Below are 21,572 nucleotides of genomic sequence, written 5' to 3'. Positions count from 1 at the left end.
TAAAAAAAAAGTTCATTTTACTACCCCCTTCCCTACTGCAATTAGGGATGTAGCTGATCATTGGTGGGGAGCTGATCACTCTGATGGCAAAAACTGAATGATGTGGGAGCTCATAAAATGTTTTAATCTAGATTTAGCGATTTCTCATTGAGTGGATAGCGTACCTGTTTCTAAAAATCATTACAGTGTTTGATTAGTTTCATATCATCAAAATTGTATATAGGTACATGAATTAGAAAACATTTATGAAAATTTAATTTTAAAGAATTAATGTGCAAGTAATTTCAAGCTGTTTGGTAGTTGATTCATAGAAAGCATAATAAGTTTCATGTAATTTCTTTCATTACAAAAAATGTATTAAGTAACTTAATTAAGTTCAAATAAACGATTGATCGGCAACGCAGTCTTTTTTGTTTAAAACTATTTTTATTATTTAACCCGACGTTTCGACGCAGGTATGACATCTTCTTCAGGGGAAAATCATTGAAAATGCAGTCGAACTCTCAGCAGAAAAATTTAAATGAACTTTTGTCAATAATGCTCTGCCAATTAAATTTAAACAGCTGTAATGCATAAGGGTCATTCCATACCATGTATCCACAGAAAAGTACAAACATGTAACCGATCATAATTGATGTCAACCTAATTTGAGGCAAATACTCATTCACTTGATAACTGTCGTCGAGGATCACATAAGGCCAAATCATAATCTGAAATATCTAAGCAAGTATTCCCAAGTAACATTGGTAGCTGAATCATAGTTTATTCAGCTGAAATGAGCTATATAAACAGCGTTTGAGCTGAATAAGCTTTTATTCAGCAAACAATGTTACTTTGGTTGGGAATATTGAAACCTTCACGTACTCAACGTCTGTTTTTGAGGAATCTATTGACTGTCAAAAAATCATTTTCCAACCGATTTTTTTTTTCGAAATGAATGACATACGGTCCAGATTTGTCTTAATTTGCAAGGGTCGCAAAACAAAACCAGTACACCTTATGGTTCCGGAGCTGTTCCGGATTCCGTTGGGGTCAGAACCTGCCCAAGCACGACTTTTTAAATCATTTAACCCGTATAGGCCTGAGTGAAAGCAAAAATACTAAAACCCTCACCGCTCAGAGAATTCTTAACGTATTCAAATGTGTTTTTGTCAGTTCACTGGGCCACATATCTAGTTTCTAAAAATGGCCAGAGGAACTCGAAAATATTCCTGTAGCCGGAGTTATTCCGGTGGGTCACTGGGTCAAGTCGGGTAAAAAAGGGCTATATTTTGGGACATGCCAAGTTACCTTTATTTATTTGCAATGACAATCATTTTAATTTGCATAAATCATTGAGATCTGATATTCAACATTATAATTGAAGAGTATTGCTCCGTTTAAAATATACCGGATGTGGCCATTCGGACGTAATTCCTGGAAGAACCGGCTATAGATTTGTTGGATACTAAACCGTTTCAATGCTCGAAAAGTAGAAATCAAACTTAATTGTGCACTAAAATGCGTTCCCATCAGCTTGGCACAGATGTTCTTGTATCTGAACATTGACCACTTTATCGTAAGTTTGAGGCGTCCCGGGGCTCAAAAATGGCCATTTGTAGGATTAACCAAATGCAAAACTCATAGTTATCCAATTCAATCGTTTCTCATAAGGTTTACACTGATGCAATTTTCTTAAAATTCCGTCATGTAGTAGCCACATTAAAACCGATTCCGGAAATTATCTGTGTCTTGAAATTTGCCTACCTCCAGGGGCACAAACGCACAGTTCCCTTCTCACCCGACCTGACCCAGTGATCCATCGTAATAACTCCGACTACAGGAATATTTCCGCGTTCCTCTGTCCACTTCTAGAAACTAGATATGTGTGCCAGTATACTGACAAAAAACCATTTGAATCCAATAAGAACTCGCTGAGCGGTGAGGGTTTTAGAATTTTTGCTTTCACTCAGGCCTATACGGGTTAATATTTTGACTGGTGATTTTTGAGATTAAAAAAAAACGCTCGATGTATGCGACCATAAATGCGTAAGTGATGAATGATTTATACAGCCCCGTTGAATGGTTTGTAGAGGATCATGGAATTGACTTCTTTTGCCTGGGCATCCGGAACATGTCCGGTATGACCAGGTCAATCCTGAATGGTATTTGAACTTTATAATGACCATTTCCACTTTGACAAATCATGTAGATTTAGGTGTCGCCAAAATGGTCCTGATAACATTATGGAAATGAACCCCTCTCTCGGGGCTTTTGGAAAATATCTGGTACAAGTAAACGGATTTTCATATCCAGAGAGGTCAAAAACATTAAACTGCATATGGCTGTATAGATCAATGGTGTTTTATGAGTAAAAATATCGAAAAGCACCAGTAAAAAATGAAATGATTTTAAAAATCGTATTACGGTAGGTTCATACCAAAACGAAAGCCAAAATAACTCCGGAACTATAAGGCAAACAAAATATTTGTCCCCGTATGCCATAGATAAATACCCAAGTAACACCGAATACATCTTTTTGGATGAAGATATCAAATCTTGTTATATAAGTGTACTATAGGTGAATTCCATAACACCTTTTGTATTATTAAAGCCATAAAATAGTTTTCAAAAACCGTATAACGTTAAAAAAATAATCCTTAAGTGAAAACCTGTCTTGGCTAATTTATTGCTCTATAAACGTAAATATAACATTAATAAAACTAATAGTCTATATATTGATATGTGTGAAATTCATGTTATAATAATGTTTTTAAAATGTATTCTATACAAGATGTAAACATGAAGAATTTCGAAACAAAAATGAATCTTAATAAATTTGATGGCTACTAATGATAACAATGTCTTCAAACAATCCCTAGCGTATACATGCAAATAGAGACACATCAATAATATCATCGACGGTAGAGATCTGGAAAAAGCGCTACGAGCTGATATTCGAACAGCTACAACAAACACGGGATCAAGCAAAGTACTGCAAGTTGGCAAATCAAAGCAATTCGCCATTTTTAACAGAATCCAATGCCTTGCTGCCAGATGGTAGACAAGCACCTAGAGAATTCACCTACCTTTGTAAATGGATACAAGGTTTTGAACAACAAATTTATAAAATAATCACTTCTCAACGCAACGGGTGAGGTTGAAGATCATTCCGAGACGATTTAAACAGCAGCAAGCAGCATTAAACACAGAGAAAACAATGCGCGGCTTTTGATTAGCAGTATCGAAGAAACATAAACAAACCTGATATATGAGAACAGATTTTTGACGTTTGACGGATAAAAATCATGCCACCAAACAGGAAGCTGTAATTATGTTAATTTGATGTTATAATTGTTATCTGAAAAACAATCAAATTAACTTCAAGAAAGTATGTTGAAAATATGCTTTCAATATGTATTATAAAAGTTATTGAAAAAAATCTGAAAATCATTTCTCAAGATTCTCTTAGGATGTTATAATAACGTAATTTTAACTTATTTTCAAATCAGAACGAAGAATTTCACATTAAATCAAATAGATTACAGTACCGGCTAAGAATATGAATAACTTTAGTTTGTATCTTTTGGAATTGCATGTAAGGAATATTATGCCAGTGGAGCTGCAACCAATTGTTTTACTAAACTGTATTTACCTCAGTAAATTATAACAGTACCATTTTAATGTGTAATCAATTTGAGTGTAGCAATGCTAAAGGTATTTAAAAGAAAATCAATTGTCCGAAAATTTATCACCAGCGCTGTAAGCATTATGCAAAATCTGCCATATTGTTTCTTTGTGGGGAATGAAATAAATATTAGGAAAAAGCTGAAATTTTGTGAATTGTATTTGGGTTTACGACTTTTCATAATGGCGCGTGAATTATTAAAAGGTACAATTGAAAATTACACCATAAATTTCAAACCGCATCTTAAACTTCTCTACTGTTCCTGAATATGATCCATTTACAACATTTTTCATTATAGTATAATTCAGGGTTAAAGATTTCCAAACGTAGAAATATTTTTTCGATGGGCCATTTATATTTTGATTGCCATTTCATTTTTATTTATCTGTAAGTTAGGTTTGCATGAAGTTCAACAGGCATCTGATTAATTTGTAGCAAACATGTTTTTTGCAAGGTATATCACTCGCAAATAACTTCATTCCGACCAAAATATTAGGCTGTGTTATTAGTTGATCATTTTGTGTCGTAAAGTTGTTATTTGTGGTTTTGAATAACTCAATACCTACAAATTAAATATTTCACAGTTTACATGTGTTCTATATGTATTAATAACTGAAAAATAACTTTATTAGAACTTATGATCATTCAACATTTTAGTGTTGTCTTTGTTTGGTTGAGAATAAGTCTATAAACCGTCCATTAGATGTTATTATAAATGGTTGTTAGAACTATAAGATGTTATATAAGCCGCCATTTTTGGCGCTTTTTCAGCTATACAAGTGTCAGATATAAAGTATATAATTCCTGAAAAATACAAATGATTATGTATAAATCGTGCCATAATAACTCATATATAACTAGCTGTGTTACTTGGGTACAAGAGAAGCGAGCCTTCGTCTTAGGCTGCCAAGAATACGTAAATTCCCCTTTTCATCGTCAAACGTTTGTAGAACATTCCAATTTAATTGTGTTCTTAATATCTATATGTTTCTCATAAATTTTACAATCGTTTAGCATATTCGATTACTAAAACTTTCTTTTTCAATACATGCTTCGCATATTTGGCAACACTGCAGAGCTTTTTAATCATTACATTATATTTAAGTATGATATTATTTTTACACAAAACAACAAAAAAGGTGATCTGCTTTTCTTATTATCTATGGTGTTAGTCTGCCCAGAAAATTAAAATTTTGCATTGAGCAATGATGTTTTGTCAAAACCCAGAATATGACTAAGAAATTTATATAGAAAATATAATGGAATCATTATTTTAAAAACGTTATTCCTCAAGATTGATGTAAAACACCTCTGAAAGTTGAGTGTTTTCAACTTTTAAAATCTCGGATAATCACGATCAAGTCAAAAGTTTGAAATGAAAAACACTTATCGACAAAAAATCGATTAACATTTTTCAAATTGTATATTTGACTGTACTATTTCACATCGTACATAACTCGAATATCTATTTTCTTGACTCATTAAATGATTTCCTTGAAAAGTTCCAGAAATAGTCATTCTCTATACAGCCATTCCATGAAAAACTGATCTAGTGGGTCACCGAATTCCGTGAAAATTTGCTACATTGTTCCTTATTCGAAATAAGGATACATGTTTTGGATTTTTTTTATAAAGGTGACCATTTCCAAAATAAAGTGACCTGAAAAATCGCGATTTTGCATTTTTTTTATTTTTTTAATTAAATCATAACTTGACCGATTTTCAATTTTCTTGGACGGCATAAAAGCTTAAAATTTTGACTTTTCAAGAAAAATATTGGCTTTTACATGAATTTCCGTTTTTTCATGTTTTGAAGGCCTCGGGACAAAAAGGGAAATTGCTGTTCTCATATTTTCTTGAAAGTTCAGTAAATTTTACGTTTACTGTCAAATTTTCAGCGATGTATGTTTTTTATTTTTCGATATTTATATTTTTTTAGATAGAAAATCAGTATTTTTCCACGGGACACACTGTAGGTCTTAAGAGTAGAAGCATTAACCTAAGAATGCTAATTTCGCTGCTGTTCGTGTTACTAACATCTAGTTTGCCACGAACTGACAGCGTGAGGACCGGGCATCAAAGTGTCATATTAATTATCAAAACCAAAACAACGACATGGTATTGAACAAACAATGGAAAACCATGATTTAAGGTAATAATAATTAAAATTAGTTTTGTGAGAACAGCGCTTCTAGCGTTCTACTACTAATATTTCTATTGTCTTAAGGGAATAGATTTTTTATTAAAAAAAAAATCATTACTTTTGAGCAGCTCAACTGATTTCCAATCTTTTTCTATCGAATGAGAGCTTAGCTCAACTTTTCAGAAAAAATATATACATTTTTTTACATGAAAATATATGAAAAATTCTAGTTTTTTAGGAAATTTTCATATTGTTTCATGTTAAATTTTTTTAGAGTTTTTATTTTTTTTTAAGTTTATATCTTAAGCTTTCATTTCATATAAAAATAAATAAATATATATTGAAATACAATAAATTTTACGTTTACCATCATAATATCGCTGAAATTATGATGGTAAACGTAAAATTTATTGTATTTCAAGAAAAAATCAAAACAGCAATTTCCCTTTTGGTCCGAGACCTTCAAAACATGAAAAAACGGAAAGTATTGATTTTCTTATGTTACAAAAAAAAAACAATTTTTGTGAATCTTTATTATTTTTTTTGAAAAGTCAAAATCTTTAGCTTTCATGCCGTCTAAGAAAATTGGAAAATCGGTCAAGCGGTTCATAAGTTATGATTTTTTAAATAAAAATTTTGCAAGATCGCGATTTTCCTGGTCACCCTATTTTGGAAATGGTCACCCTAATAAAAAAAAAATCTAAAAACACGTGTATCCTAGCAAATTTTTACGGAATTCGGTGACCACTAGATCAATTATAAGAGCTTTTAATTCGTTACATTACATATATCGAAGTATGATATTAGTTTTAAACAAAAAACCTAAAATAGTGATCTGGTACCACTGTTGGTATTTTTTTCATTATGTATTTTTTGTCTTGTTCTTAGTCTGAGCAGAATAATACAACAGAATGGCTCAGAATTTTATATGGTAAATTATTTATTTAAAGTCGCAATTCCTCAAGATTGTTTCAAAAGTTATGAAATAAGAAATACTTATTCGACGAATTCATATAGGAAATGAGTATATTTGACAGCACGAAAAACAACACGATTATCTTTTTTCTGGACTCCTTAAATGATTTCCCTGAAAAGTACCAAAGATAATCTTTCTCTATATCCATATACACTAGGGTGCGGCTTATTTTTCAAAAGTTAAAACTTCAAAAATATTAACATTTAGAGGTACCGCAAGCGTACTGAAGGCGAATTTTCAAGTCATAAAAATTACTTTCAGTGAAGTATACATAACTGTGCAAGTTTTCAACTAATTTCAAAACTTTTGGCATCATTATCCGCAAAATTAAATTTATTTTTTTATTTGAAACGTCAAATATGCCTAAATCAAAACTAGTTCTAGTTAATAGTAGTTACCTTCAAATGTTTCCTCATTCTACTATAAAAAAAACATCTATGTTTAATCATTACGAATATTCAACCGATGAATCTTTTTACATGCTTTCGAAGCAAATTCAGTAGTTTTTGAACTATGTATATCACACGTTTAACTTAAAACTGTATTTTAACGAACAATACATTTTTTTTCGATTTGTTGTCAGCAAAAACCCAGCAAAACGTTAACTCTAAAGCAGAAACTAGTTTTTCTCATTTGTTTAACCCTTAGAAAGGACTTTGCAACATTTTTAAAAAAAATTAAACGAAAATATTTATGCACGTGTTTTAATATATATGCGCTTTTGAACTTCGAACAATCAAACTATTATCATTTTAAACAAGAAGCTTTTTGAATTTTAGTTTAAAAGTAAAAATCTCAATTCCGACGAAAAAAAAAAACTAAAATAATTCTAAGAAATTCTAAACAGATTTCGAATCGGTTGAGCATTCATGAAGTCATGGTCAAATAAAGATGCTTTTTTGAGTAAAATAAGAAAAAAATGGAGAAAACTAATTTAAACTAAGGCTAGTTTTTATGTTTGACAAATTTTATGCTCCACAAAGTTTTCTTGAATTTTATTTTGAAGTGAATTATGGTAAGGTCTTCAAAATTGGTTAGAAAACAACAAAGCTTTGAAGACTTCACTGAACGTCATATTTTATAACTTGCGCGACCTCTAAATCTTAATATGTTTGGCTCAAACTGTAAGGTTTCTCTTTTTATATGATTCGAATTCCGGAAAACGCACGAATTTCCGGTTGTAACACCTTTCGAAAAGTTAGCCGCACCCTAATATACACACACTTGTTGTTGTCAATTGGGATATAATTGTCCTTGCTCCGAGTGATCTCACAATAGCATATAACTTTCTTTAAATTACATTTTTACACGATTTCTTTTCTAGAATAGTTATTTGAAAAGAAGTAACTTCGATTGTTTTTGAAAAGAAATCTGATAATTGATACATACCGTTAAAAAAATAATATTTTATGACCAAATACTATTACTTACCTAAAATTATCGATAGCAGATAAAAGATTGCATAACGGTTGAATTTTGAATAACCTAAAATTTGCGGTGTAATTTAAAGTCAATTTTTGATTCTACCCCATTACCCCGAATGCCATCACCCCAAATGCCATTAACTCGAATGCCATTATCCCGAATTCCAATATTATAAATAAATGTCATGAATGTCATCATGTCAAGAGACTTGCAAATTCAGGGAAATAGCATTTGGGGCCCAGATAGCCGTAGCGGTAAACGCGCAGCTATTCAGCAAGACCAAGCTGAGGGTCATGGGTTCGAATCCCACCGGTCGAGGATCTTTTGGGTTGGAAATTTTCTCGAATTCCCAGGGTATAGAATATCTTCGTACCTGCCACACGATATACGCATGCAAAAATGGTCATTGGCATAGTAAGCTCTTAGTTAATAACTGTGGAAAGTGCTCATAAGAACACTAAGCTGAGAAGCAGGCTCTGTCCCAGTGGGGACGTAACACCAGAAAGAAGAAGAAGCATTCAGGGTGATGGAATTCGGGGAAATTGCATTCGAGGTAATGGAGCAGAATCGGTCATTGGCATAGTAAGCTCTCAGCTAATAACTGTGGAAGTGCTCATAAGAACACTAAGCTGAGAAGCAGGCTTTGTCCCAGTGGGGACGTAACGCCAGAAAGAAGAAGAAGAAGAACAAAAATGAATATATTTCTGAAAAAATCATCCTAAATTTTAATTTTACCTTAAGTTAACAGGATTTTGCATATCTTTATTGCCCATGTTTGCATAGTCGACTTAAAAGCCGCAATTCTTTTCAGCATATAGTTATTATTTAAACGATAGTTAAAAACAACTAAGATTTACTCCACACGGGAATCTAGATGGGAGTTGGAACAAAATGTTTGCAATCATACGCTGAATTATGTGCTGCACATGTTCGCAAGTAAGCGCCACCGAAGTTTTCAGCATATTTTCGTTATTTGATCGGCAAACAAAGATTGTTTCAATTTTTTTCACGCTTGTATCTGAACTAGGATTAGAAAAAAACGCCCTAGGGGTCGTCCATTAATTACGTATGGGTTTATGGAGGGAGGTGGGGTTTGAGATTTCTTACGTGCCATGCAATTTATTTTTTATTTTCATTCAAAAAAAATATCAGTGAGGGGGGGGTGCTGGGTTTGAAAAATCCCAAAAATTGGTTTACGTAATAAATGTATCGCCCCCTATCGATATCAAAGCATAGTACCGTTTTGGAACATATTACGGACACTTAAGAACTCAGGGAAATATAACCTAGCATAGAGCATACAAAATGAATCATTCTGTATGATTCCTTAACGCTATCGAGCGTCGGAAGCCCTTTACTTTCGAACGGTGGGTGAAGAATACGCTTCCGCAACTTCAATAATTTTAAATAAATCAAAATGCGTGGCATTTTCATGATTCTTATTCCGGACGCTTCCCCACTTTTGCCTCATATTCCGGACACTTTGAATCGAATTCCGGACAGCTCATGATAATCATTAATGAAACAGTCAAATCATCAATCGAAATCGTTAAACCATCAAAGATACATTCAAGGTAGTTGGGCATTATAAATTTTCAAAGATATTTATGGAAAAAGTTTACTTAAATGAGCCTTGAAATTGAGAACTTTTGAACAGCAAAAATTGAAACATTTCGAGTGAAATGTTTCCCATACAAAGTAAAGTGTCCGGAATTTGAAGCTGTCCGTAATATGAATCAAAACGGTATTTGCAATGATACGCTTAACAATGTAGTAAGAATGCTGAAAGTGTCAATGGCGCTAAGATTCTAACATAATCAATTGAAGAATAGCTTATTTTTTAGAGAAGGAAAAATCGCTTGCGGAAATTAAAATTCATAATGCCAACAATCTCTGTCACAGTTTGACTCGTAAGAATAGCTTATGGTCAAAAGAAGTAAGAATATCGAACTGAGTATCGGCAAGTATCACTTAAAGGCCCGGCCTTTTTTTTTGCAAGAAGAGATAATCTATGATGTAAATTTAAGCAAATATTACACAAAAAGTCACCATACCTGTAAATCTTGGAAGGACTGCTTGTCACTTCATGAAGACGGCAAAATTGTTTCAGGCGGAAATATTTGCTCTTATGTGTGAAGTACAATTGGCATTTCAACAGCACATTATTGGTTCGGTAATATGCGGCTATTCAAAAACCACGTGATATTTTTTATAGATATCCAGATACCCTTCCCCCCACTTAGTCTATTGTTCATACAAAATAACAAATTTGTATAGACCGTGTTTTTTGCCTAAACGTGGATGTGCACCTCAAATAGAGGAACTCAATTCTGTAGGCTCTGTAAACCGTGTATGTTCTTACATTTTACATTGATGAACTTTCATTTAAATATATTGGTTGTACAAAATATACTCATAAAATCATTGAATGGTCCTACATATCTCACTACACTTATATAAAAACTCATCTCATCCGATAACACTGCCGCTCAAAAGTAGTCTGTAAAAATCTCACGTATCTTCCTAGAACTTCAAACAAAGTTTCACTTTGTTCGCATCAAACTTCACCTTACATTCTCGCCTCTTCATCCACATTCTCTGGTGTAACTTTCTTCTTTCTCACGTCAAAATCGAAAAATTGTTTCCACATAAGTTCCAACTTAAGTTATTTCGCTATCCTGCAAAGCTTTGACCGTGGTGCAACGGCAATCGACAATCCCTTTCTCATGATTTGTATTTGTTTTATATTTCGCTCAGGACCGGGAGTTTGTCGAGCTAGAAACTCAGTACAACGGCCAAACTAAGCGGCCCGGATCTCCATCGCCGATGGCCAGCCCTTCGCATTCGGCCAACACGACTACAGGTGCAACCGGATTGCTGCAGTCCTGCTGCGGTCGATGCTGTTCCCAGCGGTATCAGGTAAACCATACCATCTTCTAGGTCTTATTGCGCGATTTTTTGGTGTACCGCCGAAAGAAAACAGAAATCTTTCACCCCAAAACCAACACAAATACCAGCAACAGACATCTGATATAAACTATGGGAAACTCTTGGCGGGTCCAATGGGAAGATAGAGTTTTATTTCATTTTTTTCGTTCATTCGTTCTGATACCGAGGGGATTCAGAGCTCACAATAAAATCCACAAAAACCGAAAATTAATTACCCCGAGCAATGGAAAAATATCCCAAGCCGGAAATCAAGCTTCACTGAGCAAAGCACAAAAAAGACCACCCCATTAATCGCTTTCGCGTTGAGTGAGCAGAGTGGGCTTATCAAACCAGTTTGCTCGGACTGCCCCACTGTGGGACGAATGCTCAAAATCGTGAACTAATATCAGTAGAGTATGAGGAGGAAAATAACCGTCATCGTTCTAAAGATATTCTAAATCAAAATCAAAATAATATACGTTCTATTATTGAACTACCCTTGTAATGTGGAATGCCGTGAAATGATTTCATAAGTTTTTTTTTGGAAGTCAGAACTTTCTGCCACAGGTGGTGTTGTAACTTTCAACTGTTTTATTTGACGTTTTACAAATATAGTTTTTTTTGTACAGTTGTAGATTAATGAAATGGTAACAAATTGGCTGAACATATTTACTCTATATTTTCTCCGGAAGAAAAGGAAGAAATTTTAGAAAAGAAGCAAATAAAAACGATTTATTCAAATATTTTCCTAATTTTAAGTGTTTGATGGTATTAATGTCAAACAAAGTAAAGTAATAGTCGGAAAAACAACTTTATGCAAATAAATAGGGTAGGTATGTAAAAAGTTCACGATTTTAAACATTCCTCCCATTGCTCCCTGATGCTTGGTTAAGCGGATTCAAAAATGGTCCTGGACAAAGTGCCCTAGAAACAAAAAAGAAATAATTAAAACCGCTAGCGCGGTAATCACCAACAAACACCACAACATCGATGTGTACTTGAGTGTTTAGTTTCGATATATGTTGACCGTGTTTTTGTCCAAATCTCTACGACATTGGCGGAATTTACTGCAGCCGTGAATTAATCCCACTCCCCATTCGCAAGCACTCGTATAGTTCAGTGTTAACGTTTGTTCGAACCAAGAAACCTACATAGCTAAATAGTAAAAACCAGGATAAACAAACGACTGGCAAAAGCTCTCTATTAGAACTCGTGGCATATAGAGGCAGGACAAGAAACTAGAAGGTAGACTTAATGTGTCAAGTGTACGCCTCGGTGTTAGACTGTAATTAGCTGGCTTTTGCTCACATCGGGTCGGTAAGGTTTGGGCTCAACTGGCTGACTGGAACCACCATCACACGGCTTCGTAAAACCGGGTTGCATTTATGCTTTTTCTAAACTGTAGATGCTGCATGAAGACTAGTGTTGTCTATTTCGAACGGTAGTTGAATATAAATTTAACAAGTGTTCTTTTTAAAGATATGTACATAAGCAAGCAATCAAATCAACCTTTGATTCATTCTGACTGAACAGTTGTTTGGAAAATTACGGCCATTTATAACTTGTCTCACATCGACATCAGGATTGTAATTTCTTCGAGTATCCATATATTTAATTTCGAAATCAGTGAAACTGCGATAGCTTATACCGGACTCTGGAATAGACTCGAAAATGCAACAATCAATCAGTTCCTTGCTTCTAGATACTTGGCCCGCCCTGTCTGCACAGAAATTGTTGCAACTCTTGGCTAACTATCCAATTATGATAATTGTTCAGAAATCATATTATCATATTATTTAATATTTGTCCATTCCTATTGATGGATGACAACAGTTCTGATCAGCATCGAATAATCACAATGCGTAACTATTTGTCGGTCAGAACGTCTACTGAACGTATCCTATGGCACTACCCTTTCCATCCACATTCCACAACATCCCGTAACACCTATGAGAGGTCGTAGAGTTTCTGCATCTTTCTTAAGTAGGTGTTCAATCAATCATCCTTTCCCATTCCCCAGCTTTTGCAAGGACGTGGCCAGGACAGCTCTCGATAATTGGATGGTGCGTCAATCTTGTCTAAGAGTTAGAGGCTAGTCCCAAATCTCTGACTTTGGTAACGGACGGGAAGGAGGCAACCCTCATACAATGGTCTAGGACTGTACCACCTACGAATTTGTGCAAAATGCTTAAGGTGAAACATCTCAGAATCCAAAGATGGCCGTCACAATGGCCGACTAGTGCACCTACTCGCGTTTTCAAATGCACTAAACTGGCGAAATAGTTGGCAAACATTTCTAATCTTCTTATTTTAAGCTTTCTGCTAGTGCACAAAGCCAAAATAAAAAGTTCACTGTTGTTGGATGCTTCCTTAGCGAGATTTGTGCCATTGAAGTTTCAGTGCAATCTTAGAAATTGATTCCAAACTGTTTCACCTTAATGCTAATGCTCATTCCTATTGATGGATGAGAACAAGAATCATTCGATGTCGAAAAATCCGATGAAGTACATGGATTGTATGACATTTTCTCGCTGTATGTCTTGTATCTCGATGATCGCTGACGAAAAAAGAAATTGGTCCACTCTGACTACACTTATATCGATTTTTTTGTCATTAATTATCAACGAGATTTTTAGCTCTGGGCTAGTTCATCTCGAGACGAACGGCTTCGCTCCTTTCCGAAGGAAGTCATAACTGAAATTTTTATGACTATTTCAGGGATGGGGTGCGATCTCAGGTCCTCGGCGTGAGAGTCGTCTTCTTCGATCGAGTTTTGTTGACCATTCAAAGTAAATTTGTTACATATTTCTAGCAGTTTACAACATTCAACAAATCTGATTGAAGTGAAATTGAGTTAAGGTAATTTCTGAACTAATGACAGAATAATTCGTTTTCCCACGTTTTGCACTTGGTCCAATCTGACTTAACGTCGACCAATCGAAAGGTGCAATCCGTTGCAATTGCCCTATTCTATAATAGATGCGTCCACGAGCTGTAATAATTTTCAAAAACCATTCGTTTACTTTGCAATGGACGAATGTTATTGCCTAATTGCAATGCATATGTATCGTTGAAGTGACACTAAAGTGAATTAAACAGTTGTGTTTGACAGCAAATTTGAAGATAATTACTTTTTATTGCAACAAGCTGCAATTACCGGACTTTCAATTATAAATAACAAAATTGCAATGAACGAATGATGCCTGTACTTCCAAAAACTTCGATCTGATCTTATACAGATTATAAAAACTTTCTCATAACGATTGTACTTTGTTTCTCCTTATTAGATAACAAACGCATCATAATTATTAGACCCTAAAAGTTCAACACAAAAGCGAACTAATTAAAACACTAAATAGAAAAAAATGTGTTCTTGAGCACCGAAAACCCCCACTTTCACCGCACAAAAACCTCTCTCAATTATCGTAAATTGTGCCACAAACTTAATTTTAATACAGTTGACTTTTCAACTCGTTGTGTCGTCGTACGACGCTACACGACTACGCCATCATCGCTGCCAGCACAGAGTTATAGTACTGCTGCTCATCAGTAACTAGTCTCTGTCAGCCAACCAACACTTCAGTTTTAACCGATGTCGCCCTCCGGCCAAGCCACAAAAGAAAAGAAGCATTCGCCAATCCCGGGAGTGCGGGTCCTGCAATTCTTTCTTCCACCCCTCTTTTTATGATTCGCCAACAACTTTGTCTTTTTCCAACCGACCACCCACTATTACAGATTTGCACCGTGTGGTTCTGTGGATGAACCTTAGAAAGAAGAAAAAGTCGTCGATAAGACAACTAGAGATAGTTAATCAAAACTAAGAATTTGTTTATTAGATACAATTTAAGGACTGTTCATTTTATAAAGTGGACACCTTGTACATGTAATATCTTTTTAAGTTTTCAATGAAATTGTTAACGGTTTTTCTATACATCGATCAACTGTTGTACAATATTGTGATAATAAAAAAGCCTCTTAAATAATTAAATTTCACAGTAATAAAGCAAAACGTTCAGAACAGGCGATTTTTGAAGGTTATCAAAAACAATTATTATTAGAAATTACTGCTTCTATGATTACATACCATTACCCGGAATACCATTACCCGGAATGCAATTTACCGGAAGACCATTTACCGGAATGTACCATTCCCCGGAATGCACCATTACCCGGAAAGCCAAATCTTCTATTTTCGACGATCTTTCATTGATGCGCAGCACAAATTATGTCACGCTAACCATGGACATTCTCGACTCCCTCGGTTTCCATAAACACTATTTCAAAAGACATCTCCAAACAGCTATGGACCAAATATGTTGTTCTTCTTGCTAGCGTTACGACCCAACTGGGACAAAACCTGCTTCTCAGCTGTTCTATCTAGAAGCATTTCTACAGTTAATAGCTGAGAGCCTATGTCAAACGACCATTTTTGCGTTCGTTCAAAGTTTAAAAAGTATGTAGGTACTCTAGCTCTGAAACGTTGTCAAATTTGTCATCCAGAAATAATTTTGAACCAGCGGTATTCAATTCTACCAACCTCTGCTTGATCTTACTGAATAACTTCACTTGGCCGCATCGTAAACCTTAAACTATGAACGAATATCACGATACCAAAATTTGATTGAACATGTAATTTTATTGGCGACCTAATTAGAAAAGAATCGCATTATATAGACCGGAAACTATGTCTTCAAATTTAGGCTTAAAAACTAAATATTACAGGCAAGGATAGAAAGAATGAAAATAATTATAAATTTTCTTTTATGTCCGAGACCACTTGGAAGGTACCATCATTATACATCGAAATCAAAAAAAGCCTAACAAATAAGGTAGGTTCCATTTGAGTAAATGGAACATCTCAGCATTTAAAAATGTTTGGAGTTATGATAGTTTTCTTATTCCTTTACGTTAAAACAGATCAGAATCCAATTTCAATATTGACCAATATATAAAAAACACTTATCTTGCGAGGGAAACAACATACAGCAGTTCAATTCTCATGTCAGCTTTATGGTTTGGGGAAAGCTGAAAAATCAAGACTAAAACTAAGAGTGCCTTGGTGATTGAGAGTAGGGACACTATTGGCCATTGTAACGTCCATCTTTGTAACCTCAATAGATCTACTTTTTCTTTGAATTTCATTGCTATTTTTCTCCGAATGTTATAACTCTGAATGTCTGTACCCCGAATTCAATGCCAGTGTAATAAACAAGAAAGAACATTTAGCAATCAAAATAATAAGATATTTGGTCATTTTCGACTAAGCACATTTTGCCAAAAATGCCGAGATCGGTGGAACTCGAAAGAACCGCCAACCAAATAAAGAAGGGTGAATATCAGATGACCCGAAATGGGTCATTCTAGAAAAAGGAATATACCGGGGATTTACAATCGATTGATTGACGTTTGCGGAAACAACATTCGGCGAATTGACACTCGAAGAGTATTAAAAATTCTAATCATTGCTTATATATTAACATTAAACGGTCGAATATTAAACGTAAAGTTACATAGTTGTAGCTAAATAAAGCCATTTCAGCCAAGACAAGCTGAAAAGATAAGTTGAAAGAACAGCTTATTATTAAAAGAAGGGTGAATCATTTATGAATTGCTAATATATGAAGATGGTGCATATTGACATGATCAACTATAAAGATATCTTAGACTCCTCTCTGGTGCATTTTTAACTAAGAACCTTATCCTTGGTGGTCATTTTAAATATTTTAATTCAACATACGGACATGAATGACCATAAAACGGTTTAAAGGACGTTAATGAAAAAAGTCGAGAAATGGGGATATATTTTTTCCGGTAAATGGTCCTTCCGGGTAATGGCTTTTCGGTAAATGGTTCATTCCGGTAAATGGTTTTCCGGGTAATGGTCTTCCGGTAAATTGCATACCGGGTAATGGTTTCCCGGGTAATGTCGGAGAACCGCTTCCATAATGTATTATTCTGACATTACCCGTCAAAATATTTGGAGAAATACGCTTACAATTTGTAGTAGATCGATGAATATGCATACAAGATTTTAAAAGTATGGAATTTTTTAATAAAACGACCATGAAGAGAAATAAAATATAAAAAAAATATTATTGATTTTTTTAAAGCGCTACCATTAGTAGAATAATAAAGAATACCAACTTACAATTTGTTAATAAAAATGAGTATTTTTGTTATGCGAAAAATAATGCTTAACTTTGACGAACACTTTTTCTCAGGAGTTTTTGGAAACACTAGTTAGGTCTTCACCAGAAGCTTTTTGTAAGATTTTATTTTTTCATAACATTGTAGAATAATAGTTGAACGATGCTCAGAAAACCGATTACGATTTTATCAATAAACACAAAAGATATATCAAAAACAAAGTGTCCACTTTATAAAATGAACAGTCCTTATTTGAGAAACTGCTGTTTGTTTTCGAAGCAAAATATTTTCGTATAAATGACAAATTCAACAAGATGATTTACACACTTATTGTTTTCCACGAGCTTGGATGTACGGATCTCGATACCATTTTTGATTCATAGTACGGACACTTCAGCGAAGTACAACTCTTTATATAGTATATAAAATAATTAATTTTGTATGATTCCCCACGATAACACAAGCCTTCAAAACATTTAAATTTCAAATAATGAGTGAAAAGTTTGATTCCGCAGCATGGATAATTTAAAATAAATAGAAATGTTTGAACTTTGCACATTTACATTTGCACTATGCTCCGGACACTTTGATTTTTATTCCGAATAATTGATGAAAATCGTACATAGAAAAGTAAAAATCATCAACGGAAATCGTCAAACTACTTAAGAGAAGTCTAATGCAATTTATATGGATGTCTTTAAAACATGAGTGAGAAATGTGAGAACTTTTGAGCGGAAAAAATTGAAACATTTCGTATGAAATGTTTCCCATACAAAGTAGAGTGTTAAGAATTTAAATCTTACGGTAATCTGAATCAAAACAGTATTCTCATTTTAACCGAATCAACAACATATTAACATATTACAAATAGTCAGGTTGCTTGGCAACAAAGTACGATTTACTGATACTCCGATTTCATTTCCTGATACCGTGCTGCTTCAAATTTCCGGACGAACCGAAAGCCGGACACTCCCCTTTTTAATGGTATTTGTGGACAAAATTCTATTTTTCTCCGCTTAATTATGACGTCTTCTACATTCTCCACTCATGAAAGTTGACGAAATCATAATTTAAGGGTGAACTTTCGAAGCGTCCGGGCAATTCGAATCAACACGGTATACCATGAAATTTGTTTGCCAACTACTCGACTGTTACATTGTTTCTGAAATTTGGCATTTTAAATTAAACGTGAACAAGATTAAATTCCGGCACAAGGTATCCAAGGTAGATAAACTCATCGACAACCTCGAAGTATCTCCGTCTATCGTGGGGATTTGTTTTTATTTCCGTACGGGTTTAGGCCAAAAGGTCTCAGATTTTCATGAAACTTTTTCCACAGGCAGGGCTCATCAATATATGAATAAAAAAAATTGAGAAAAATTCAGGGTCGCCTATTTTCCCGGAAAACTCAGTTGGAAATTTTTTGTTTTCCCCTGACACTACTTACATTAAAAAATCATAACTCAAGAACAAAGCATCATAGAAACAAAGTTTTTTATGAAAATGAGAGAAAATTTTCTCAGGAATAAAAAAGTATTAACTGGAAAAAGTTATCCACAAAATTTTCCACCGTTGAGAAAATTCGTAAAGACAAGCCAGAAAAACTATGCTCCAACTCGTGGAAAATTTTCAAGAAAATATTTTTGAGAAGATAATTTCATGAGCTTTAATCGCTGAAATTTTTGAAATTTACTTTTTTTTCGTTTTTGAGTTATGACCAATTTTGAGAAAAATGACCATATAAGCCTTTTCTTTGAACCCATATTTCAATCGAAGCATCGGAAAAACAAAGATTTTTTATCAAAGCAATTGCAAATTTTCTAAAACATCTGATTTGGGATTGGTTTTAATGAAGTAAAAGTCGGAATGGATGATATTTTTCATGAAAAATTACACCGCTAAGAAAAACTTAAAAAAACTGTTTCTGCCTCAATTTTTCATTACACTGAAAAGGGATTCTTTCTTTTCTATGGAACAAATAAGATTATTATTATGATTATTTTATTTTTTTTTCATTCAATTATTCAGTATATAACTTACATTTTCATCTTAATACTATCAATTTTTTCTTCCGGGAAGATTGTCTTTGGTTGCTAACACCAGAAGATTTTCGTTTCTTTGTATTATTAAGAACAAAGCATGCTGTATTTTCTTGGTTTTCATGTGCATCTGAGAATTCACTAGCAAAAATGCTTCGTTCGTCGTTTGGTATAAATGAACGATATTTTTTTGTTCCAGGAATTGGAACAAAGTTAGAAAATCTTTCCTGAAGAAATTTTTCAGTCTCAATAGTCATTTTCAGTTGCATAGATAAATTCCCAATCTTTTTTAAATTGGTCTTTCACCTTTTGCGACACAGCCCAGTAGAAAAATTGTTTGGCGTTATTAATTTCTGCTGACTTTCTAATACTAGCATCTCTAACCATTCGCTTAATGTTGCCACCGATACCATAACAAGGACCTTTTCCATGTGAGGTTGGGAAAAAGTTCCATTCTGCTTTAATTTTAAAATCATTTTCATGGTTGCATACATTTTTGAAATTGAAGGCTAAGTAGCCCGTCATTCGTATTGGCAGCAATGATGACTTTTCAGCTTGCATTTATAAATTCTCTATTCTTCTTCTTCTTCTTCTTCTTCTTCTTCTTCTTCTTCTTCTTCTTCTTCTTCTTCTTCTTCTTCTTCTTCTTCTTCTTCTTCTTCTTCTTCTTCTTGGCATTACGTGCTCACTGGGACAAAGCCTGCTTCTCAGCTTGATGCACTTATGAGCACTTCCACAGTTATTACCTGAGAGCTTGTTTTGCCAAACTTGCCATTTTCGCATTCGTATATCGTGTTTCTGCTTCGATTATCCTATATGCCCAGGGAAATCAAGGATATTTCCATTACGAAATGATCCTGGACCAACCGGGAATCGAATTCAGACACCTTCAATATGGCTTTGCTTTCTAGCCACTGACTCAAACCACTCGGCTTAGGAAAGCCCTAAGTATCCATGTACCATTGACAATTCAACTTAAGCAAAGCAACTATAGAACGTTTTTTTGTTCCCACAGTTCGTTATTTTTCCACCGCCTTCTCGTGAACTACATACACCCAGGCAAACTCCCGGATAAGAAACTTTTCGGTCCCGATTTTATCGCCCTGCTCGTCGTCATCAACGGCGCTTGGGGTTCGACCCAATACCCCGTGTGCAACTACCGAGTGTTAGCCATATTTTCCGTTCTTTATAACTTTGTTAACAGCTAGCAAAAACCACGACGACGGCAGCCACAAAGCAGAGAAAAGTGAATAACGTAGCGCTTCTTCTTCAGCACCAAGCTAAGCATGCTCAACGCAGCGCATGTGTAAAAACTACACAGAATGAGGCAACCAATGCAGGACTCTCTGGCTGAGTGAAAATTCTGTGTAAGTCGCACTCATGCTGTGTGTAGCCGATGTGTTGGCCTTCGGCTGTGCGGGGATCGATAGAAATGGAACTGTCAATCTCTCCCGCGCGGCAGCAAACAGTTGGCCGTTGGTAAGATGGGGAGTTTTCTGTGATTTTTTCAGGCGAAAAGCCGGAAGATGGTCGCAAATGTGGAAGTTTTTTCCCCATTTGCTTCCGCTTCGGCTATTCGAATGAAAAAATCTCTGAAAACATGAAAATTTGAATGTTGTTTTTTAATGTTTTCAGAAGCAAAACAAAAATGGAAGCGGATTCCGTATTCCAAGCGTTCCCCCTCTGTGCGCATTTCACTCATTCGGTTTGTTTACCACCGTTTGCTCAAAACTGTGTACAGCCCCCTTTGCACAGAATCTGTGCTGCATGAAGAGAGGCTGATTTTGTGTACTCGGCACTCATTTCTGAGCGTGACAAGTTTAGCGTGATCGGAAGGAGCTAGAAATTGGTGAAATATTGTTGATGTAAGGCTTGTGGTGAATTTTCTTGTGTTCCTAGTTCCGATGCCAATTACGGAAGAGCGTATTAAGTAAAACTTAGAAGATTTATAAGATTATGAAATGCAGTGGCTTATTGATGTAACCTTATTTTTACCTGCTAAAGTCTATAGTTGTTATTTCATGTTTTTTTTTTCATAATTATCTAGTAGTATCATTCTAAGCATAAAATTTCTTTCTTATAACTAGGTGTTCTGTGTTAGAAAACACTATCATCCTAATTTGGTAAAATTAAGCATTTATTAACATTTTGTTAAAAACAAATTCCACAGTTCAGAATTTTTACACTTGAGTTGATTTCACCTGTTTATAAGAGAAAAAATGCATCCAATTAACTTAATTTAACTAA

At 34.6% G+C, this 21,572-nt stretch overlaps 1 protein-coding gene across 2 annotated transcripts in view; it reads left to right on the top strand.

The window, feature by feature from the left end:
• The window catches only part of LOC5568754 (potassium voltage-gated channel protein Shal), a 116,661-nt gene that overhangs the window by 70,577 nt on the left and 24,512 nt on the right, over positions 1-21,572 (top strand). For both annotated transcript variants that reach the window (XM_021842993.1, XM_001658081.2), the window contains exon 4: positions 10,969-11,130. In XM_021842993.1, coding sequence (XP_021698685.1) covers positions 10,969-11,130 — 162 coding nt within the window. The remainder of the gene's footprint in view (positions 1-10,968; positions 11,131-21,572) is intronic.

Source organism: Aedes aegypti, chromosome 2, assembly GCF_002204515.2.
Source record: "Aedes aegypti strain LVP_AGWG chromosome 2, AaegL5.0 Primary Assembly, whole genome shotgun sequence".
Classification (NCBI taxonomy): domain Eukaryota; kingdom Metazoa; phylum Arthropoda; class Insecta; order Diptera; family Culicidae; genus Aedes; species Aedes aegypti.
Note: the sequence above shows the minus strand (reverse complement) of the source record. Positions and strands in the feature narration are given on the sequence as shown.